The sequence below is a fragment of the Mycetomoellerius zeteki genome, unplaced genomic scaffold (assembly GCF_001594055.1).
Source record: "Mycetomoellerius zeteki isolate Tzet28-1 unplaced genomic scaffold, Tzet1.0 scaffold158, whole genome shotgun sequence".
NCBI lineage: Eukaryota > Metazoa > Arthropoda > Insecta > Hymenoptera > Formicidae > Mycetomoellerius > Mycetomoellerius zeteki.
Window position 1 is genome coordinate 781,090 of NW_017256532.1, and position 15,531 is coordinate 796,620.

At 30.6% G+C, this 15,531-nt stretch overlaps 1 protein-coding gene across 2 annotated transcripts; it reads left to right on the top strand.

The window, feature by feature from the left end:
- Nucleotides 1-538: 538 nt before the first annotated feature.
- Nucleotides 539-15,137, top strand: LOC108721052 (elongation of very long chain fatty acids protein AAEL008004). 2 transcript variants are annotated; one of them, XM_018445376.1, is made up of 4 exons: nucleotides 539-801; nucleotides 10,066-10,334; nucleotides 10,418-10,661; nucleotides 13,974-15,137. In XM_018445376.1, the coding sequence occupies exons 2-4, from the start codon at nucleotides 10,083-10,085 to the stop codon at nucleotides 14,453-14,455; spliced, it is 978 nt and encodes a 325-aa protein (XP_018300878.1). In that variant the 5' UTR covers nucleotides 539-801; nucleotides 10,066-10,082; the 3' UTR covers nucleotides 14,456-15,137. The 2 variants fall into 2 exon arrangements, with proteins under 2 accessions (XP_018300878.1, XP_018300877.1); XM_018445375.1 differs by having other exon boundaries at nucleotides 541-801; nucleotides 10,083-10,334.
- The last annotated feature ends 394 nt before the right edge of the window (nucleotides 15,138-15,531 follow it).

Below are 15,531 nucleotides of genomic sequence, written 5' to 3' on the forward strand. Positions count from 1 at the left end.
TACGTCTATGAAAAATACTTTCTCTTAAAAATAAACAAGTTTCAAAAAATAACATTAAATCAAAATGTACACATATTATTCCAAACTCGATCGGAATTTTCTTCTGTGATAAATCGAAGATCGCAAAACCGCAAATTATATAAAAAGTAATTCCATTTACATCGAATTGCCATACATCTTCTTCAAAATGTAAATGAGTATTAATTGTAATTTAATTTCTATCAATCGTAGCTGTCATATAAAAAAATACAGAGGTATATGTATCAGTGGAAATAATTTATGCTTTGTGCGCAAATCGTAAATTATTTCCACTGATACATATACCTCTGTATTCTTTTATATGGCAGCTACGATTAGGGGTATCATCGATTTGGGAGGAACTTGGACAAATCACCGTTGAGAGGGGCAGTAACAAAACCGCATGAATGAACGAAGCGTCTTCATTTTACTTTTCTTCTCCATGGGGATGATAATTAAAGCGCGACGGAATGTGCGTAACCTATATGATATGCTCATGGAGGTGTTCGATCGTAAGAGATATAAGGCCCCGTGATGGCCGTGCGGCCTCAGTTTGTCGACTGGTGCCTCGCGAAAGAGGTACTCACACCCGCACGTTCTCGTACCTCAATATAATCCTTTTATCTTATCCTTTCTTCCCTTTCTTTTCTTTTTTTCGCGAATACATCGCGATACATGGCCACACTCGCGAATTCAGTCCCGTTTTTACAGTGAAACTTTTGCACGCGTTTGTTTCGCACCAGGAGGATTTCATAACAATTGAAGCACCCGAAGAATAGCACAGTAAGTATTAGCATAATTTTACGTGCGTCGCGTGTAAATTGTTGTTATCATCGCATAGTTACGTAATTCTTTATCTATGAAGCCATTTCAGTTAGATCTATGTTAGAAAATTGTTAGTTCATAGTTAAATGATTTGTTGAAATACCTAAAAGTTTAACTAGATACAGATCTGAAAATAATTTTGTTGGACCATCAAAATTGTAGAAAATTCAAGCACTGAATAGGTAATGTAAAAAAGTTTGACATTCTAGCAATTAGATTGAGCGACCTACATAATTATTTTGATTATCCGACAATTATTTTCAGAATTGTATCTAATTAAATTTGTAGACACTTTTAAAAAAATCACTCTTCCCATGTATAAAATATTTCTCGTGACGTAGATCATGATCGTGACTATTATCTTTTTATATATATATATATATTTACAAATTATAAGATTATACTTGACGAAAGATTTTAACAAGGTATTAATATCAATCACGTAGCAAGATTGATATGAAAGAAAATTAATGCATACGTGCGATATTACGTTTTAATTCATCATATGATACTCGAGTTATGCAGACAAACAGTAAATTATTCTTGAATGTATTAATTAATATATTGAGTGTGCGTGTAATACGAATATTATGGATCCTCGACTCTGTAATAAACTGTTCATGTTTTATTTGCATTTTCGCTTATATAAGGCGTAATAAACAGTAAATTAAATAAAATGAATCATACAGCACATTTTATATCTAAGGAACGTCTTAGAACGTTTTTGAGACATAGGGAAATTCTTTGAATGGCTTTAGAACGTTTCTCGAAATGTGCTATATGAGTATATTATACTTGAAAAAAATTACATTGACTGTAAGAGATTACATTTTTACAAGTCTCTTTAGGATTAATATTCTTATTTTCAGCATTATTCAAAACAATTATTTCGCTTTATAAATATATAAAAAAATATTAATTTTTTTATTGATAAAGTTAATATAAATAAAGCGCTTATATAATAAATTACGTTTAAAAAATAAATAAAATTTGCATTAAACAAAAAGATGTAATCCACGTAAAAAATTTATATTTACAATGTAAAAAATGTATAAGCGGCGGAATTCATGAAACAATATGTTTCTCGTAAAGCCTTTGTCAATGTGTAAATCCATTTTTGCTGGATAATAGATACATATAGAGATATGAAAAGGGATATATACGTGCGCAAAAAATTAAGTACCGATATTATATATACATATATATATATGGACTTTAATTGAATTGCATATAGTTAAAAATATATAAGTAACAAAGACAAAAAATGAGCATGATCAGTGAATTTCTTCATGTGTGTGTATTCAATATTGTACTATTATTCATATTAAAGACACAGAGCATGACTACGTAATTCGTGTGTTTACAACAATTGATCTACAAAAATGAGACAGATGGAGTCCGAAGACGTAGAAATCTAGATATATACATATACCAAAGTAGAGCAAAGATCCGCCATGTTTGATTCGAAATAGCCATTAGGACAGTTGTCGGCATTTCGGCTCAGATCAAAGAAATGCGCCACTTTATTAATATAGAGCTTTAGGTATACCTGGAGCTCTAGCGAAGACGACTAGTCTCTGTCTCTTTCTATTCAACGATGTAATGTCGTTGACATTAAGAAAAAAAGGAAAATTAATTGTCTTCATACTCTCTCCCTCTCTCATTTTTGTACACTATTTATGGATACAGATGACAAAATCAATGCTCTATGATTCATATTAATAATACTGATCCTTAATTCTATCTAGTATAATTAATGTCTTAAAAATTTCATTCATAATATATTGACACTACTTAATTAATTTCCACTCATTCGTTGACGTTTGAGACTGACATGAAACTGCAATTTATTGTTTTGACACTTGTTTTACCTTTCCTCTCGAGGATTTGTATTTACTTTATTCTTTGAATTAATCGATTCTGAATATTATGCTTTATCACTTGACTCAACACAATGGATCTTACCCAGTGAGAAATGACAAGGGAATCGACATTGAATCAACATCGATTCGATGTCGAAATCATCAAATTGATGTCGAATTGACGTAAATTCCTTGTCATTTCTCACTAGGTATTGTTTGACTATACTTTTTGTAACTATTGAACGATGAAATAGTTTTTTGGATGGAATTATGAACTTCTCTGACTTATACGAAAAATATATACTTTAATGTAATCTTTATATATCTTTATATATCTTTAATATATCTTTATATAATGTAATTTAAGTGTCCAACTTATGTGGCTCCTTTGTCAGTTTTACAGTTTATTATTTTATTTAAATCATACAAATATTCTACAGTCTACACTCTTAAATCTATAGTGTCAAATTTAACCTAACGCGAGTCGCCATTGCTCCTACTCAATTATTTTGTTATTTTATACTAAAACAATAATTATATTTGACACTATACAGTACCAAATTTATTATAATCTAATGTGAGTCACCACTGCTCCTATGAATATATCATTATTTTATACTAAATTAAGTCTATGATTAATTTTTTTCTGATATAATAATAAATAGGATTTCTAAGATAAGTTTTTCTCAATTAAAAATATGTAACATATTTTATATTTTTGAAAAAGGAATTGATTAGATAAATGATTCCCACACGCCGCGATGCATTGGTGCGCAGTGATGTCAGAGAAATCCTAAGGAGAAAAAGATTTTACGTTTAATCTTCTATATTTCTGTCTCATACAATACATAACATCAAAGACTCTCTCTCTCTCTCTCTCTCTCTCTCGTCATTATAATAAATAATATGTATTTGTTTAATTTTACTGCCCCGTAAGACTAATTAAATTTTAAAAAAATGTAAATAAATTTTATCAAATTCATTTTACTTTGTTATTATAAGTAAAAAACTTAATTAATAATTTGAAAGTTTGTGCGATAAAAAGTAATTTTCAAATACATATATTCCTTTCTTTAGAGCATCTTTTCAATTTCACAGAGCATATTTTAGGCGCTTAAAAAGGGATTTTTACAGCATAATTTTGGTTGCCTTAGATATGAGTATGATGGCTGACTTTTGTTGAACATTGAAGAGAGAAATGCCGGCGAAAAAAAACAAGCGCAAGAGGAATCCATTACATAGCGCGCACAAACATAAATCGATTTTTTTTTTTAGATATTCACAGGTACAACGATAGAGATGTAATGTACGAGCAGTTATTGTGTCTGATGGCTGCTTGCCTGAAAGTTTGTCTGTGGTGTAACTCCTCGGGAATTATTAGGTTTAAACTGTGTCTGTAATGTGAGGCACTCAGAGTTCATCGCTAGAAGTTATGCAAGAGGTGTAGAGGACGTAGATACGGAGGTTGTTGCCACCCCGTCAATTGAGATATCAAAGGTTGATTTTTGTAATAGCATAATATTCCAGAGCGTTCAGTACAGTATTTCTTGACGGCTGATAAGTATTTCTCAACTCGGGAAACATGTGGTCTAGGTTTAATCAAAAATTTTTTGCCAATGGTCTTAGAATATATCAATAAAAGCAGAGATTTCGAGGTTTTTGACCCATTTTTTCGTTCTAGATTGAAAATTTACCCTGGATGGTCCTATTTTGATGTTAGATTCGTATTCAGCGATTCAAAATACATAAGAATAGCTGGGTCTCCACCCCAGCACATAGTACTTTTTTTTCTGTGGGTCTGTGTAATTATATTATTAATTATAATTATTAATTATAATTATTAATAATTATAATTAATAATTATATTTAATTAAATATGATCGATTAATAATTGTATTTAATTATTTTAAATATCACACACAAAACTTCTTTCAAATCAAATTGTAGATGTAGCTACTTTAAGGCTTTTTTAGAAGAGTGTAACTTTTGCTCATAATACTTTTTAATGCATATTTTCTAATAAAAAAATTATCTTTCAAGTTTCAACAACATGTATATGTTATACACAATTATATGAATAAATTGCATCTGGTTTAGAAAGAATTAAATAATTTAATTGTTATTCAATTAATTTCAATCGATTACTGCTGAAAGTTCAATATTATTCAAATATATTCTCTTATTTCAAGATTGACTTTTAATCTCTGAAAAGTCGTACTTTGTCCTGAGTGCGAACAGAACTCGTTCGTCCTTCATTGAATTTTTCTCTTCGAGTCATTAACGCGCTTGAAAAAATATTATTTTTCGTTCCTTAAGGTCGAGCGAATTCCTTTGCCTGAGCATAAGAACGTCATATATAATTAAAGTAAATTAAAGTAAGTGTGTCCGTATGGACGCACATGCAGGCATGCGCACGTGTTATACGACATTATTGAGGGCATATGCCGTAAGAACTGCTCAAAGGCGTCGCAGCTTACTTTCGTTATCAAATAAATGCGAGAGGATGCACCTGACTCGTCAAGCAAATGACAGTCTTAAGAAAGCGACACGATTCGAATTGCATCACAAATCGAGTGCGGAGCTTTAAATCGCAAATCCGTTATTTCTTTTCTTTCATACGTCATTTAAAGTCCTCGTCATTATTTAAAAATAAACACCGTGAAATTTTATTGAAATGCGAGTTCAATAAAACGTTTCTTCGGCATGAATGACAAAGAAGAAAATCCCTGGCTAAGCATGTGTGTGGCACAAAAAGAATGCAGTTATGGCATCGATGACGATGTCACGGAAATTCCGCGTTGATTACTGTATTTTTCAAAATGATTTACAATCGTATGTTAAAACATGTCTATAAATTTTGTTACGCATCTTGCCGACTCGCAACAAGAGGAATTATTCGTACAATTGAACAAACAAATGTTAGAATACACATAATTATCCAGAAAATTGGCAGTAACGTTATATCGTCGATCGCGGAAAGTATTCTGAGACGTTTTGTGAATCAAAGTATTTTTCGATAAAGGAGTCTAACGGTAGTATTTCTTACAGTAGTGATCACTTATTATACAACGTAAGGGCAACTCATAATCAAGGAATTCGTTAATATTATACTCGCGAAGAAAGTGAGATCGTAAGTTGCAAGAAAATCACTCTACGTCGTGAGATGTGATTATACAAACTCTTATAGTATCTGTGATTGCTTTAATGCACGTTACTACGACTTTGTGTAACACACACATCCCTTCCTAATATACTTTTACGAGATATAAGAAAGGAGAAAAATCATCTGTGCGCTCGTGATTGATTACAGTTAATATTCAAGGAAAGAAAAGGCATATTTTAATTCTCGATAGAGGATCAAGCATATGTATTCTATGATCTAAGAGAGTACACGTGCTTGATGCATCCAGTTATTCTACGTATCAAATAATTAAAAACCTACGTAATTAGAGACTTCCAAGTTTTTTTTATCGCTGTTATCGAAATGTGCAGTCGGACGTCACATCCGCACTGAGAAAAAAAGTTGTCATTTCAAAAAAAATTAGTTATTCAACTAAATACAACGGTATCACGGACTATCAAGCGAATATTTATTAATTTAAACAAATATATATTAATTCAAACAAATAACATGTTGACATTTCTCACGTATATTTTATTTAAATATATATAAATACTTGAACTGAATAATCACTAAACGCATTTAATCAAGTTAACAACGTTTTGATTGAGCATCAAATTATTAAAATTGCCTGTCAATTTAATTCGTGATATTACTACAGTAGTTTAATTGCGTCTATAAGTCGAAAAACCAATTCAGCGGGCAGTTCGAATGACTACAAATATGGCATATATATCAGGGCTGGGTATTTTTGCATTTAAAATGCCATTTAAGATGTAATTCTATTTAAAATGCTAAATGTAAAATACTTAAAAAAATATATATTAAAATATATGTAGGAAAAACCATTCTGTATTCGAAAACTGTTTAAAATATATATCTATTTATATCCATTTTACATATAAAGTGGATTCGAAAAACATTTTGCATTTTAAATACATTTTTTTAAGTATTTTATATTTGGCATTTTAAATGATTACCCAGCCCTGTATATATGCATGTACTTATATGGTAATTCAAATTAAATTATTTATTTACTTCTATGTTTTGTTGTTAGTAACTGTTTATCTCACAATCAGTGCAAAGGTATATGCATTTTAAAAACTGCGTTTGAGATTAATCGCAGCGTTGCCGCAGGTGCAAATTGGTTCTTATTAACGAGCCGAAGCGGAGAAGCGGACGGGATTACAAGACGAGTATCGTAAGACTGTAAACGCGTGTGAGGGACCGCATTTTTCCGCAGTGAGAACGAGTTCTCAGTTGCATGTAGTCTTTAACGAGACGGCCACTTTTCCTTTCTGCAACAAGCGCGCGGGTTGCGAAATTCATACGCGGGCTTGAACGAGTCGCACGGTGTCGCCGTTCATCGTTTTTCATCAAGGTAATGGACTTTGTTTTTGTGGAAGTCGCGAATCGCGAAATCAAGGAGCGGATATCGTTTCCGCGCCTTGATCGAGAGATCGGGACGACGATGTAAGAGAAGAGCAACACCGAATGGAGAATGCGAGACTGAGAGAGGGAAATACGCTACGCTGTTTATAAAATGTGACGGATCGAATCGATCATCGCATAGGGAACCAAATCCACTGGTTTCGAAATAAATGCACCAGCAAATGCCAATCACGTGAAGTTACAACAGTAATAAGAATTGTCTTTCTCAACGGACACTAAATTTTTAGCGTTATGGTTATAATTTGCAAAGTTATTTCTTCATAGTAAATAATTAGTTATAGCATTATAATAGTTATTTCTTTATCAGAAATGACAAAGGTCTCTCTCTCTCTCTCTCTCTCTCTCTCTCTCTTTATTTCTTATTTCCGAAACTGATCTCTTGGCAATATCGACGAAGGTATTACTAAATGATCTGTATTACCTATATTACATTTTTCATCTTTTTTAATGACATTACTGTGATTAAAAACCTGATAATTAAATGTCATTTGCTCAATTGAATCATCTTCAAAGTTAGAAAAAAAGTCTTCATCACCGCTAATTGCTATTGATGTCTTGATATTCATCCAAAAGAAAAATATTCAAGTTTGTTCAAAGAATTTGTAATTAGCAGAATACTTATTTGACATCATACCTTGAAAAATATTACTATAATGCAAACAATCAATCAATACTTGTCATAATATTGCTACTGCAGGATCATTATATGTTTAATGTCGGCTTTTATGTCATAGAAACGGAAATCAAATATTGACATATTTAATGTCCAAAGTGTCGTCTGGTGAACATTGTACAACATTAATGAGACGGAATCATTTACAATGCAATATTCACAGAGCATGTGCATAATTAGATGATATTATTCGCAATAATCATTTTGAAATACTATGCTACAAAATAATGATCGTCGAAACAATAACAACTCTTATATAACCAAAAATGAATATAATGAAATATCCTCAACCTCCATGAATTATTTTTACACGCACATTTCTTATCTTCTTTCCTACGCAAATAGATCTCTTTCCGTTTTATTTCTGGAGACAATTTTTTGTAAAAATTATAGACTTATCTACATTCCTCCCACGCGTGATTTATGCATGCTTCTGAATCGCTTGAATAAAGAGTCATGTTTTTTACAAAATTTGTCTCCCCAACCACCGCAATGAATTATAAAAATCAAGAAGTACAACGTCGCCTTTGACGTCAGCATTTTCTCAAGGCTGAAAAATAAGATCCTTATTTGCTACTGGTGAGAGTTAAGATTGCAAGAATAAGAGGGGAGAGCAGCGCAAAGCCACAAAGACAGGTTTCCGTATGGAAAAATCTCTAGTGGTTTTTCGATTTTGATCAGTGAAAGGATTAATGGTTTAATCTTCCGAGGAGGGATGTGGCGCTCCATAGATCCTCGAAACTTCGTTACGATTCAAAAAGTGACAGCATGCGAGCATGCCGCAGATTGAAATCAAGTCGCGTGCCTCGCGATTCAAATCGGGAGTACGTCGAGATGTACAATCCGTTCCGTTCTCATTGTTCGTTTCGCGACATATTTCGAAGGGATAACACTTATCAAAGAAAAATCATAACAGTGTGTAATTAATTTTTATTGTAAGTTTCGATTTACTGTTCTTTCTATGATATGGATAGAAAAGAACAACTAATTTTATCAGGATTTCGATCAAATGTTTCAAATGCGACTGATTTCAAAAATTTCTTGTTCACCAAGTATCTGTTTTTCAAAAATTATTCATATCTTTTTATATCAAACTATACAAAAATTCGATCAATGATCGAGCTCATAAAAGATAAGAAACAAATTTATATAATTAGTACATTTATTAAAATCTAACAGAATATTTCGTAACCACAGGTCCTTCTTTAGCAAATATTAAAATATAAAATATAAAATAAAGACGCAAAGTTTATATTAACACGATTATAAATATAATTAAATCAAACGATAATGAAGAGTCGAAATTCTTGAAAGTTTTGTTCCATGATTTGAAGAACAATAATACAAATTGTATAATTTTTCACAATTTATATCTTTACTACTTGCTGAAGAAGGACTTGCGGCCATGAAACGTTAGATTTAATAAATATACTGATTATAAATTTGTTTCTATATCTTTTTATGAGCTCAATCATCGAATTATTATATAGTTCGCTTTGCGTAATACGAGCGAATTCTTACTTTTCTTTTTACATCATTAAATGCGATCAATAAAAAATTTAAAAGCAGAATTTAATTGAAACCGTTGCGAGCACATAGATACTCTCTCTCTCTCTCTCTCTCTCTTTCTTTTTTTCGTTTAATACAATTTTAAATTGCAAATTTTTTAATACTCAAAACATTTTAAATTACAAATTTTTTAATATTCAAAACATTTTAAATCTTCTTTAATTATCTATAATAAACAATAAACATCATATTTTTAACAAAACGACTCATCAACGACTATCAATCATGTAATATAAAGAAATGTATTCTAATGTTTGTATATTTCCTAGTTTTGCAACATGCGTTGTTATAAAAACACGCATGTTATTTAAATCATACACTTAAATCTCGTTGCTCAAGCAATAAATACAGTTTATCACGATATCTATAATAATTGACCGTAGTTTCTTATATAATAACGTCAATTGAACTATAACAACACTGTTTTTCTTTAGCATAAAACATCATTAATTTTGTAACTAGACAGAATGATATAAAGCGCATTATACCATAATTACAAATGACTTTGCTGTAATAAGATTGAATTAACATAACAGTGACAAAAGTATTACTTTGATTTTAGATGGCGCAATTAGTTCAAATGATTTATGATGGTTACCGAGATCTGATGGACAACAAAAGCGATCCGAGAGTCAACGATTGGCCGATGATGAGCGGCCCGTTCCCCACATTAGTGATCTGTTTGTTCTACGCCTATTTCGTTAAAGTTTTGGGGCCAAAACTGATGGAAAATCGAAAACCTTTTAATCTCAGAAGAGTGATGATATGGTACAATCTCTTTCAAGTAATGTTCTCCATATGGTTGTTCCATGAAGTAAGTTACCCACAGTAAGTCTATATATTCATGCAAAAACATTTCATCAAGATATTTTATTATGTTTTCTCTCATGTGCGCAGAGCCTGATCGCGGGCTGGGGAGGACGATATTCCTTCAGATGTCAGCCAGTCGATTATTCAAACGACCCGATTGCGCTGCGAATGGCACAAGGTTGCTGGTGGTATTACATCTCAAAGTTCATGGAGTTCACGGACACAATTTTCTTTGTATTGAGAAAAAAGGACGATCACCTTACCACTCTCCATGTCATCCATCACGGTTGCATGCCCATGTCAGTTTGGTTCGGAGTTAAATTTACCCCTGGTAAGCATATGCAGTTTCTATCTTCTATTTACAAAACACAATCAATTAATATTAATTTTCATCAAATTTTCGAGTTTATATGTGAAATTTTATTATATAAAAAAATCATATTTTATTCTGCAAATATGTGAAATGTAAATTAAAACTTAGCGATATTAATTTGATATTTATTATAATTATAAAAAACTTTTCAATCTTTCGTCACTATACTGATTGCTAAGGATGCACCGGATATCCGGAAAGTATTCAGTATCCAGTATTATCCGGCACTTTTTTACTATCCGACCAAATAGCCGGATATCATTAGTATCCGAGAATATATCCGGTTGAAATTTTATATCATTAAACTGTTGATTTGTTATTACGTACATGTTTTAGAAAGGAGTATGCATATTCATAATCCATATTAATATCGTATATATCGTAAAATTACAATTTTTTCTCTATAGCCCTTCTTCTGTTTTTTCTTTTTTTTGGAAGTTTCTCGAAATCTGGTCGGATATCCGGAAAATGTCGGATATAAGAGAAATTTATTAGAATATTAACATAATAGTAAACGTTTAGACTTTGTGTTTTTTAAGTCATTAATACAATTTTAATAACGGTTTAAAATGTCAAATTAAAATAACTCTCGTCAAAAATATAGCAGAAACTTAAGATTGATTCTTCGAAATGGTCTCGATGATTGATTACGTTATCATTCAAATGGTTCTCACTACAAGAAAAATTTTCTTTCTCGATAAACCTATTGTTTCAACAGATTCTGAAATATTAAAATGTAATACTATTAAGAATATATGAATTACGTGTATTTCTTTAATTATTATTAATTATTTATGAGAAACTGTTTAAAACTTAAAGTGTGCCATTAAATTTAAAATAATGTAAACAACAAGAAAAATATATGTAGAAAATATTTCGATTTTTCGCAATTACTAACCAACATCAACCCTGTTTAATTAAGGTATATTTGTACTCATTATTACAAAAGAGTGCACAAAAACCAAAGTAGCACTTAGTAGCAGTTGGTTTTTGTTTATTTTGTTAAATAACAATATAAACTACAATATAAAACAACTTTCATTACAGAACTCTGCAGAACTTATAACTTTTTTTCTATGTCTTTTAAATTTTCACATGTAATTTTACGTTAAATTTCATTACGAATATCTGTACATTGTTATTTTCTTTGCTGTTAATATGGTTTGTGTAATAGATGTTAATATTCCACTAACTATTTACAGAAGGCTAGTATTAAAAATATAGTGTTCCATTTAAAAAAATCGACCTTAACCTGACCTTAACGACGCCATCCAAGATCAAATCAATGATACCTTCTTATGTCTCCCTCCGAACTATACAACTTTTGTTTGAAATATATTTCCGTATTTACCATAGTTTTCGAGAAATCTTAAGGGAATGCTAAAGTCGTCCTACTTTACCATCATTTCCATTCGGGGAAAAATTTCCGAATTGGATTTACGGATTGCAAAATTATTATTACAGAATTATTATTACAGAATTAAAGCACGCACAAACAGGACCTCAGCTGCACTGAATTTTATGAAAAAATCGAAAAAAAGTTAAAAAAATTCACTTTTGACACTTATAGCTGTCACCTCGAGTATATATTTGCTTGATATAAGAGTTTTATAGTCTATATCTTGAAAATATGCGCACAGCTGAGGTCACATTACTGAGACAAACGATACCGAGTTTGTAGAACTAAGATTGAAAGTCTAGAAGGAAAGTATTTTCACCGAATAGAAAATACGTGTAAAACTTGATATTTTGAAAATATTAGTAATTAAATTTAAAGTAATAAAAACATTTTTATTACTTTAAACTTAACTTATTTACATTTAGATATACATAACATAATATATATATATCATATATATATATATATGAACATATATGGATATATGAGTCGTTTACAGGTCAAAGTCATTAATTTCACTTTTTGAATCATAAAATTTTAGAGCCAAAATATCAATCAAGTTGGCATTAAAATTTTTTGAAATTCAAAAAATAGAATTACACACTTTGGCCTGTATATGGCTTATATAATACATGTATGTACATAATACATTCTGAACGCGTACTTGCAATATCAGAAATACGTATCAAACATTTAATTTACGTATTTAATGCAGAAAAAATATATATTGTCATATATATATATTTGATATGTAATGTAAATTACGTATCTATAACACGGAAATTCATCGGTATTAAATACGATACATCTATATCTGATACATGATTTACACGCATTGCTACGAATCTACTATATAGCTATAACATTACAAACTTTTTGTATCAAATAAGTAAGTAAATTACGTATCTATAGGCGGACATTTATCCGTATTAAACATGTATCTGGTATATGATTCATACATATTGCTATGTATCTGCTATATAGCAACATTTCAAGTTTCATGTATCTGCTATGTATTTGAAATCTAAAATGTTGTGCAGGTAGTTACAAATAGTCGGGTGAATGTTGTCTCACTAATTTTAAATTAGAATATGTACAATTACAGCCCATAAACAAAAACAGCGTCAATTATCCTAATAAAGTATTATTTGTGTTATAATAACAATATGGAACTTATTTAACATTGGAAATTGAAGTATAGTATAAAATAGCGTTCAAATAACTGTGAACGGTAGTGTTTATCGACACTTTTTAGTCATTATACTATATTTTGACCTTTGTGACTATTTTTACATAAAACTCTTATAAATGAATGCATCAAATTTTAAAACAATAGTACAGTATAGAAATCATCGAATGCTCAGGAAAATATATTCGAGTAAACAACTTTCAAGGCTGAAGGAAAAAAACCGTTATTTACCGAGTTTTTTTATTATCAAAGAAAAGGAAAAACTATATTTTAAATAGACTATCCAAGCAGACAAGTTATGTTCAAAAAATGTTTAACCGAAACAGTTTTTATAGTAAAAGCGTTAAATAGATGTTATTAACATTAAATATTTACTTTTATTAAATTAAAACATCTTGTATAATAACAATATTTTAAACGTTACAAGTGTCTTAAAAAGTTTTTACATTTTTAAAATGATTTTAAAAATATATTAAATTTTAAACATTTATTTTTTAGTTTATAAGTTTACTATACAATTTCTAACGTTTGTTAAATGTATTTTTTTTATTAAATATGGATATCTTTTATTAATTGTATTGGTTGGGAATGGATTTTAGAAGATATTATATATATTCAATTTGTGATAAAATTAGCAAGACACGGCATTGTCTCTCCATAACGTGGACTTTATTTCTTGCAGGTGGTCACAGTACTTTTTTCGGTTTTCTGAATACCTTTGTACACATCGTAATGTATTCGTATTATCTCTTGGCGGCGCTCGGACCGCAGATACAGCCATACCTGTGGTGGAAGAAATACTTAACCACTGTGCAAATGATCCAGTTTGTCCTTGTAATGGTCCACGCATTCCAATTACTTTTCATCGATTGCAATTACCCGAAGGCCTTCGTCTGGTGGATAGGCATGCACGCTATAATGTTCTATTTCCTCTTCCGCGACTTCTATAATGAAGCGTACAAGAAGAAGAATTCGAAAAACACTGTAGGCAAGCAAAAGAATGAAAAGGAACAGAACGTATCTAAAAATAAAAGAGACATCAAGGAAAACGACAGCGACAAGGGCGTGATATATGCAAACCAGTATAAAATGGCCACTGGTTATATCTCGGACAGCGGCCTCAGAAATCGCGTGTTCATCGACAATCGAGGCTTTGATGAATAATAAGAGAAGCTTCTAATTTAAAGAGACTTCAATTATACGTCGAGCGTACATTCGATTGCGAATCATCGTTATTTAAAGCACTTCGCCACATTGCACCACAGTCGCTGTCCTCATGGCGATCGAATAAAAGCGGCAAATAGACAGAGGATGTTAAAAAAAAAAGAAATGAAAAATGAGAGAAAAAGCGCGTTGAAGGCCTACCGGAATTTGTAAAAGTCTGGTCTTAGTGGCGTTCTTTCTGGGTGCTTTGCGGCGAAATTTTTTTACGTGTAAAGATTTTCTCGCGCTTTTTATGTATATTATATGTATAAACGGGTATACGTATGCGAATGTGTGTTTACTAATTTGTGTGCGGCTAATTTGTCGAGAAGCGAAAACAGACTGGATAAAGCGTTGAAATTGCCAAAATGATAAAAAATGTGTTACTCTTCCCAGTTAGGATATCGAAACGAAACTCATTCTCCGACAAATTGCCTTTTCCGGAAAGAGGAGCCCTTTAAAGGAATGATTTTTATATTTGTATAGACCCCTCAAGAATTATAATTCCGCATTTTGCTCATGTCTCCCTCTTTCAAAAATAGAATAGTAACGAATTCTTGCCGCGTTTCATATCAAGAGGATAAAGAAGAAAATACAATATTTATTTTATAGAAACAAAATATTTAATAAGAAATTATTATTATTATTTTAACGTTTCTCTCTCTCTAAAACATTATTATAATTAAAATATTGCTGTGAATTGTGTAAGCAATGATAATATGACACAAAATCCCAATAAGGCAGAAACAGAGAATTCGTTAATTAAAGTAAGGACTTACATGCATATTTACTGTTTGAAATAAGTATTTATTTATTATTATTTTATAATAAATTTTATTATTATTTGCATTAAATTTTTAGAATTAAAAAATATTTTATTTTCATCTCAAATCTTATTCTCTCAGAGAGCACTCCGTTTTTACTTTATATTTCGTTAGATATTCTAATTAATACTTTCATAAACACATAAACACATGTGATAAAATACATATGTATATACATTAATTTTAGAATTAATTATGTTAACATTATTTTTT

Coding starts and splice junctions, on each gene's coding strand:
- LOC108721052 (XM_018445376.1), top strand. CDS start 10,083: ATGGCGCAATTAGTTCAAATGATTTATGATGGTTACCGAGATCTGATG. Junction 10,335..10,417: donor CCATATGGTTGTTCCATGAA/GTAAGTTACCCA, acceptor TCATGTGCGCAG/AGCCTGATCGCGGGCTGGGG. Junction 10,662..13,973: donor CGGAGTTAAATTTACCCCTG/GTAAGCATATGC, acceptor TATTTCTTGCAG/GTGGTCACAGTACTTTTTTC.